At 53.4% G+C, this 9,072-nt stretch overlaps 1 protein-coding gene across 1 annotated transcript in view; it reads right to left on the bottom strand.

The window, feature by feature from the left end:
* MAPK8IP1 (mitogen-activated protein kinase 8 interacting protein 1) overlaps window positions 1-9,072 on the bottom strand; it is a 19,827-nt gene that overhangs the window by 10,338 nt on the left and 417 nt on the right. Inside the window, exon 2 of the mRNA XM_031055824.1 lies at window positions 7,387-7,492. Coding sequence (XP_030911684.1) covers window positions 7,387-7,492 — 106 coding nt within the window. The remainder of the gene's footprint in view (window positions 1-7,386; window positions 7,493-9,072) is intronic.

Raw genomic sequence — 9,072 nt, 5'->3', positions numbered from 1 at the left:
AGGGGCAGCGATGTTATTCGCGGAGCCGGGAGCCCCGCGCCCCCTCCCCGCCTCCCCGGCAGGTGCTGGCAGCACCCCTCCTCCCTCAGGGATGGGGCTTATTCCCGGCAGGTGTTTGTCTGTAGGTACATGCAGCCGTCACATTTACTACGAAGCACACAAACGTGCACACCCAGGTTTCATCTCGACATAACAAGGACATTTTTTACAGTGAGAACAACCATTCTGCAGAACAACCTCCCCAGGGAAATGGTAGAGTCCTCATTGCTGGAGATTTTCAAGACGCCACTAGAGAGTGTGCCAGATCGTCTCACCCAGACTCCCCTTCCCACTCAAGCTCTGGCCAGGTGATCCTTTGAGGTCCTTTCCAGCCTGGGCTGCCCTATGATTCTTCCTTCCAAGGCAGACTGTGCCCTTTCTTGGTTCCTGTCCTGGCAGGTGGGACTCATACAAGCATGTAATCAGTTTGATCAGACTTGGTCTACCCCCTGACTGGAGCAGGTCACTTGGGGTCTTGTCCATCACACCTGAACACCCTCACAGGTGGAGAACCCACCACCATGCTGGCACCTTGTACTGCATTACTACTACTACTTTTTCTCTCTATGGGGTTGAAATTTTCACTGCACACCTCTGAAAGGAGTCAGGCTCCTCCTTCCCTGTAATGCCCACTTGGACCAGCAGCTCCTTCCCCCTTGTCTTACTCACTGAGGACAAGCTTTCTCTGCCCACTCCTTGCATGCATTTGCATACATCAGACCTGAGGCCATATGGGAAGGATGCCCGCACTGGCTCTCCAGTCACCTGCTGCTGGTGGCTGTGCTCTGGCTGGAGGCAGCTCCACTCTTTTCCCTGCAACCTTTTGCAACAGGGTGGCCACTGTGGCCTGTGGGGATGGTGAGGAGAAGGTGTCCCATCCCACCATCCTGGCTGGGCCCAAGTGCAGAGCCACCACACTCCTTGTGGCTGTGTGCTGGGTGAAGAGGCACCAATGTCACCTCTGTGTGTGTTTAAATGTCCGTGGGTGCCTTCCCAAGGCCCCCTCGTTGCATTAACTGGAGCTTGCACATGCACAAGTTGCTGCAGCCAGCGATACAGGCAGCAGCTGGCAATGTGGAGTTGAATTGCCTGTGTTATCAGCTGTTTGTGGTGACTGCAAGCTCCCCAGCAGGCAGAGGTGGGGAAGGAGGCGTTTTTGCAGCTGAATACTATCCATGTCTCCAGTTGCACGGAGGATGCCCCCTGAGTCATGAGAGAAGAAACAGCCCCAGCAGCTCTGGCAGCCACTCCAAGAGCTCTTGTTGCTACCATTTCCTGACCTGTCAGACAAAAGCCAGCACAGGCAGGGCTCTGCCTGCTGCAGGCACAGTACAAACCCTCTCATGGGAGTCACTTCCCCCCAGTGTCCTTGCTGAAGTCCTGCAGTGGGTGAGCAACTGGAGAAGCACTGCCACAGATACTTGTCCTCTTGAGGCTTTAAACATTTAAATCCCTTGTTTTGAGCATTAGCCTTCATGCTACAAGTTCTGCATTTCTGCCTGTGACAAATCACAGGATTTTAACAAGGAAACCGAGGCACAGGAAAAGAACTGGAGGGAAATGCCAACTGACTAGATTATACCTAGCCAAAGTGGGTGTATTGGAGTCAGCTGGTGACATTCAATCTAGACTGCTAATAATGCTGCTTCCATAATCCTGTAGCTGTAACAATCACTTGGGAAACTGACAGAGGGAAAAGTCCCGGAAGGATGCAGAAAAGCAAATCACTGTCATTCTGAAGAAAAGGGCACCCTAGCAGGGGTGCAGCATTCCAGGTTCAAAAACTAGGAGGAAACTACAGCCACTGCAGGTATTATCTGTGGCCTGTAGCTCAACAAAGTGATTTTGAAACCACACAGAAATCAATCACCTTACCATGTGAGTGAGACCTGCAGTGATCTGCAAAGCAAGAGCAGGCACTAGACATTGGGAAGCCTTTCTAACTGCAAGGATACTGCCACACCAGAGCAGGCTGTCTTGGGAGCCCTCTAGGAACAAGTTAATGTCACCTAAGGTCAGCTTGAGCATGCTCATGTCTCAGCACAGATGCAATGGTGAGGTGACTTCCCAAAGTCCCTTCACCCCGTGGGAGAGATTAGGGTGTGTGGGAGAGCAGTACCAGGGCCCAAATCTTGCGGCAGGATAAACACAAGATGCACACCTACCCCCAGTGCAGTCACAGGGATACTCGTGCTTCCTTACAGACCTATCCCTGGGACTGATGTGATGCTGGTGTGCCCCTGCTGATCCTACCTCCCACCTGCACCGTGCCATTGCAATGGCAAAAAGTCCCGGCGTCCAGCAACTGGTCTCTCTCTGACAGTCCCAATGCTGTGATCCATGGTTCCAGGGGCCTGGAGCAGAAAGAACCCTGCTGCAATTGAGAGGTACTGGGATCACCCCTGGAGCACTGGTCTAGGCTGGGGAATCCCCTGTGTGGGGGCTGCTGCCCACCTGAGGAAGCTGCTTGCTTCCCTAGGAATGAAAGGCTTTTGCAAAAAGAGTGGGGAGATACATAAGATCTTGCTTGAGTGATACAAATCTCTTCCCTGCTGCCCCACTCTCACAGCCTTCACTGTCAGAGGAGTGGCAAAACCCTCAGCTGGGAAAAGCATTTTGTGAGTGCAGGGAAGAGAGGGGGACTTGCTGAGCAGAAGGCACAACTGTGCCCCTTCTCCCCACCACCGGCTGGCTTCAGAGCACCAGGAGAAGCCTCTCTGCCCCCAGCCTGGCACAGCCACAGCTGGCCATGGACCACAGAGGCAGCTTCATGGAACAGCCTGTGAAAAGCTGCACGGAGTAAGCAGCCACCTCACTGCCTTATGCTTTGCTCCCAGCCCACACATCCAGTTCACCACTAGTCCTCGGATTGCAGGCTCATGGCAGCTGCTTCCCTCTTTGCAGTGGGTCCTGCTGGCCTTCTGGGAGCAGCAGCACACTTGGATCAGCGCTGAACATGAAGAAAAAGCCCCTGGCATTTCCAACAATATTATTGTGCTGAAAAAACTGTTTTTTTCCTCCACATTTCTGTCTCTTTGTCGCTATTTCAGACCTTTTCACGCAGACCCAGGAAGGCTCAGCACAACCCTTCATCGGCTCTTTTCCCTTTGGGCACTTGTTCTCATGCTCTTAGGTACTTCCAAGAGAGGTATTTATTTTTAATTTTTTTTTTTTTAATTCTGCATTAACCATTTCCACAGTTCCTGGAAAATAGGTGAGGCACCAAACTTGTATTAACCTCTGCCTGGCTGTTTGCTGGGATCCATCTTGCTGAAACCAGAGCTTGTCACCCTGGATTTCCAAGCCGCTAAAACAAGGCCAAACCCCAAGTCTGGTGCTTTTGTTGCAAGTATCCCTCTCAACATACCTGACTGCTGCCATTGGTGAGGTGGAGGTTGTGTCCCTCACCCTGGTGGCCCCTGCTCCTTCCCAGCTGGCCTCCTGCCTTGCCATTCAACAGCCCCAAAGACAGCTCTGCTTCTTCTACGAGCCCTCTCCTCAATCTACCTCACTTCTCATTTCATTCACTGGGGACTTCTTGTTGAAATTAAGGTTCTTTTCAGCCACACATGGTATTATTCCTCACTCTTAGAACATGGTCTCCCATCCACGAGGTGTGGTCCTTGTCAGTGGAGAGTTCCCTCCTGCACAAACATCAGTCTACTCCTTGCAGTTCTGTGTGTCTGAGCCACTGTTTCTGAGGAGCTGCTAAAATAGCCCATAATGAGGTCATTGTTTTTCTGGGACCAAAAAAATCCCCAAAACCCATCTCTGTTTGGGTGTTGACCTCCACACCAGTTGCCTGGTACTGCCACGGGTTTTGTCATCAACCAGCTCTGTCCGGATCCCTCCACCTCATCAAGGACACAGATTGTTCCCATCCAGCAGTCACCTTTGCAGCCCTCAGGCAGGGTTTGTCCCCCTTGCTCCTGGTCAGTGCTTTCCTGCTTGCTGTTGGGTTACTGTGCCTGCCCACCTCTCCAGAGACTTGCTGCTGGGCAGCTGGATGACTCCAGCCCCTTGTCCCACGGTGCTCCCCAGATCCTTTCCCCCTTGCCCGTGGCTCTCTGCTCTGGTGTGACTCAGTGAGCCAGCAGCTTGCTTTCACCTCTCATTGCTCCACTACCAGGCTTTCACCCACTGCCTGGCCTGCAGGGGTGACCAGGGCCAACCTTTCCCCCTCCCTACCACGGCTACTCTGGGGCACCGTGTCCTGCCACGGGCAGGGTGTCAGCAAAGCCCCCTCATGCCCTGCTCCCAGCGCCCCTGACTCGCCACCCCCAGCAGCCCCACACGATGCAATGAGTGGGCTGATGCTCACTGCCAGCCATTCCTGCCCTGCTGGCCATTCCTGACCTGCAGGCCCCTGCTCCACACGCAGACCCGTCCACGCTGCTCCCTCTGGGCCTGACTGCTTCCATCAGGCAGATCCTGCAACCTTGTCGCCCCAAGCTCGCTCTGGATGGCAATCAGCTTGGAAAGCTCCCTGGCTCTTGCCTTCAACATTTGGAATTGAAAAGCCTCTCTCACAGCCATTGTTGTCACCACTTTCGGTTCTGCTCCTCGGGCAATCCTCCGTGTCCCATATAAACCATTTGGACGTATTTTTAGCAGGCATTTTTTCTGAGCATGATAAGCTTCCTCCTTTGCTGTGTTTATGAATAACGCATTGCTTCCCCTACGGCAGCCTCGCATCCCCCTCCCACTCCAGCAGACTCTCAGTGCACCAGGACATTTGTGTAAAGCAGCTCTGAGCTGTCCCCAGGGAAGGCACGGGGCTTGCTCCCAGAGCCTGAGCAAACCCTCTGCTGAGGGTCAGGTCTCTGTGTTGAAACACAGGGATACAGAAACTGTTTCAAATGGGCAAAAGAGATTGGTTTTCCTCTCCCTGAAGGAAGGGCTGCAGCACTGGAGATGCACGTCCCCCCTGCCTCTTCCCGTCCCTGCCAAACTTCAGCCAAGGGCTGTCAATCTGTAGAGAGAAAAAAAAAACCAACAAAACCCTGCCCTGAGCCCAGTGGCGCTATCAGCAGTGGGGAACTGGGATGGGTAATGGGAAGAATCAGCAACACACCCCCAGTCTCTGTCTGCCTCACCTATTGCAGGCAGAGGATGTTCCCAATGCCAGGCCCTCGCTGCGGCTGCGCCCTCATGGATGCCCAGCACTGGGCTTGCCCTTGGTTTTCCCTGCAGCATTATCCTTCCTCCCTTCAGCATACACAGCCCATGAGCCCAGACTGTCCCAGGGAAGTCTGGCCATAACATCCTGCAGCAGGAGGAGTCTGCAGTTGGAGCAGAGGTACCGAGCACCAGCCCTATAGCTGGGAACAGACGAATTTTTGCTGGGAACAGACAAATTTTTGCTGGGAAGGTCACGAATTAGACCAAGGAGCACAGCAAGACACCTCCACCTCCCAAGGATGAGGTCTGCCTGTACCGTCCTGCCTGCAGTGAGGAATTCCAAACGACACAAATTCACTTTCTAATTTTAAATCTGCGACAAATTCTTGTACCTTTCCTGTCCTCACTGGGTCTTTATCAGTTTTGCAGAGGAAGTATTTCCTCTGAGGGACAGAATGATTCCCAAACCACTTGGCTGCTCCTCCAGCATTTGCATCCTTTAGCATGAAGCACATTGACAAAATGCAGAAACTCTGTGTTGAGAGGTATTAGTTCTTAGCTTAAATAAGTAAGTTTTCAGTAGAATGAGTTAGAATGGGTTCACAGAGTTATAATACCGTGTGATCTAGTATGTTGATTGCTCAGCTTTACTCCCCTAGCATCAGTAGCTGGATCTGCTGAAGCCTTGGGACACAAGCTGTGAGTTTACACCTAGAGATGTTTTTGTCTGGAATTCAGTTAATTCTCCTAGTAATTTTCCTAGTAGCCGATGCAGTGCTGTGTTTTGTCTTTCTCATGAGAGGAGCATTGATAACACACTGATGCTGCTGTAGTTGTTGCTGAATAGTGTTTATCCCAAGCCTAGGGCTTTTTTATTCCCCCATGCTCTGCCAGCGAGCAGGTGCACCAGAAGTACAAACCAGAAGACAAGGAGACTCCAGCTGTCAGCAGAAGCTGTAACTCCACAAGATAAGAACAGTGTATGGCCTGCCTGCACAGATACAGAGAAAGAACCCAGTAAGATGTTAGAAGACCCCAGACCAAAAATCACCACTGGACCAAGAGGTGCAGGAGAGTGTCTGAGGGATGGGTGCATGAATTATATGGGTATAATTACCCAGGGGTTTCTTTGCTCAGGGTCCCTCTCCACAGGCACCCAGCTTGAGCTGACCTGGTGCTGTACCACTAAACTATTTCTATAAAATCTGAGCTGGGGGCTTTGCTACAGGAAACCTAGGGTTGAGCCTGAAGGAGGACGAGTGAGTGTGTGAGTGAGGGGTCAAAACGGGCACCTGTGAGCTTACTGGAGCTGCCTGCTACAAAGAATCCCCTCCCAGCAGTTAAAGTGTCAGGTGGTGTGGATGTGATTCCTTGAGTGGTGTGAGAATGCTCAGGCTGTGGCTTTTCCTTTAACACCCTGTATATTTCCAAATCCAATGTAATCATCAATTTATCTCCACATTTCTGCCCCCATGGCCTTCTAGGGAAGTTCAAACAGTGGTGTGAACCCCATCAGGTTCTTGACAGCCTGCTCTAAGATGGATGGGACGCCCAATTGAGGTACCTGCACAGGCTTCCCAGCTCTCATCTTTATTCCACCTGCTGCCTGCTGGTGTCAGAGCTACCTCCTTCATCCCTATTTCAGGAGCCTCCAGGTCTCCAGCCTCCTAAAGACCTGTGAACAGCTCTAGCTAAAGCTAGCTAGTAAGCCAGAGAGAACACCTCCTGTGAACAGAGGACAGCTCTCACCATGCCAGCCCAGCTGCATCCCCGGGTCCAGGGATGCATGTGGGGACAGGAGGAACAGCCCAGGTGGGACCTTCGGTGCCACCTTGCAAATGTCCTTGATTCCTGAGAATGCTTGCCAGGTGCCAGATGCTCGCTGGTCATCCTGCTCAAATGGGGGCATGCCCCCATGTGCACCCAAAGCCTTGGGTTCATCCCTGAGGAACAAACTCCAACCCCTATAGCACAGTGGGAACCAAAATGCACCAGCTTTGAGATTGAGTCCCTTGAGTCTGGCTGGTTCAGAAAGGACCTGCACTGTGCTGGAGTGAGGAGAGAGCACTGCCAAGCAGAGGGGATTGGGGCCATGGCAGCAGGCTCCTTGAGAAAGCATCACTCAACTGGGGATCTGGTGGTCCTGCATGTGGGCTGATGGTCCTGCCAGCCTCACTGGCACATTCTGCCCATCCCTATCCCTCTCCCCATCCCCATCACACTTACCCTGCTGGCCAGGCTCTCCTTGCAGTGCAGGCTGATTCCACACTCATCAGTGATCTCAGAGAGGTCCTCATCCTCAAATTCCTCAAGGCTGATGTCATGGGTGAGCCTGGAGGGAGTGGAGATGGCTTGGTCACCCACTGCCCCAGTGGTGGACAGGAGGGTGCAGGCTGCTGTGGTGCCTGTGGGCTGGGAGCAGCACTGACACCCCAGGAGAGGCTCTCCCAGTCTCTACTAGGAAGAAAGACTGGGAAGGCAGCTTCTTCCCAGAGGGGATAGGTCTGTCCCCATGAATGGCTGGGCTTGGCACAGTCTATGGCTGTTGGGAGGCAGAAGGAGTGTGTCCCAAAGCAGCCCCTGCCTGACCAAAGACAGCAGGGACATGCAGGTTGAGAGAACATGGAACAGACAGAACAGCCAGCCCCATCACAGGAGGCTTGTTCTGCTCACACCATCCCAGGGAGCCTCTGGGATTGTCCCAGCTGGACACAGACACCCAACAGGGCAAAGGCTGGGGTTACAGGAAGGGGAAAGGCTGTGTCCAGGGCACAGCTGGAGGATGGACCTGCTGGGACAGGAGACCACATCAAGACCCACAGAACTTGTAAGCACAGCAAACCTCTCAGCCATGGCACAAGCAGCCCCTGAGCTGCAGCTGGCAGGGATGTCCCAGCCCAGCTGCCTGCAGTAAGAGAGGGCAGCAATTTCTCTCTGCACCAAAATCGCTCCCCAGGGTGACTGTGGGCATCCCTGTGAACATCAGTGCTGCTATGCTGGTCTGCATGGCCTCAGGGGTCCCTTAGGGCTCTCAGCCCCAGCCACACAGTCTCCTTACACCCCTTCAAAATAAGAGAGATCCTTTTAGCAGCTGAAAACGTGCTGATGAGCCCCGGGGGAGTGATGAGGTGCTCCTGGCTTCTGAGCATTAAAACATTTCAACATAGTGGTACTTCAATGCTCTTCTCACTTATTCATTACCACAGGGGTAAATAAAAGAGCCCAACTCAGAAGTCCTTGGCCAACCTACTAAGACCTTTGAGTTTTGTCTGGAGTGGCCATGGACACTGCTCTGTTTGCCACCATTTCCCTTTGCTCCCAGCTCCTCTGGCTGGGAGACACTTGGGTGAAAGGGCTGTGCCAAGTCCATCGCCCCTCTCTGGACTGGTCCCCAGCAGTGCAGTGAGAAAGGCATGAGAATGGTGCTTTGTGACCTGCAGAGCTCCCACTCTCACTTTAAGCACTGCTTGTGCATCTTGGGGCTCCCACATGCAGTGCCACCAACCCAGTGGCATGGAGGGGAAACATCTCCCCTGCCCCAGCTCCTGGAGAGGGAAAAGAGTGGGAGAAGCCCATGGGGGAAGCAGGCCCTCTGTGTTTCTGAGGACCCCACTAGTAGTGGTCTCCTGGGGTGAAGACAACCGGGAGCAACCACACCCATGGAGGCAGCCCCTGCAGGACACAACAGGAATGCAAGGACACAGCCTTCAGCCAGGGTGGGATGACTGGACCCCCCTTTGCCTATCTCCTCCTGCTGCCCGTGGAAGGGAGACAACGCGGAGCAGGAGGCTCATGATGAGCCTTCAAAGCACAAATTGATTTCTTCTCGGGTTACACGGGTCGCCAGGGTGGGACACCATCCGTTGCTAATGCTCGGGGCCTCGCCCGCCATGCCGGGAGCGCAGTGAGAGC

This window comes from Geospiza fortis, unplaced genomic scaffold, assembly GCF_000277835.1.
Source record: "Geospiza fortis unplaced genomic scaffold, GeoFor_1.0 scaffold66, whole genome shotgun sequence".
In the NCBI taxonomy this organism is placed as follows: Eukaryota; Metazoa; Chordata; class Aves; order Passeriformes; family Thraupidae; genus Geospiza; species Geospiza fortis.
Note: the sequence above shows the minus strand (reverse complement) of the source record. Positions and strands in the feature narration are given on the sequence as shown.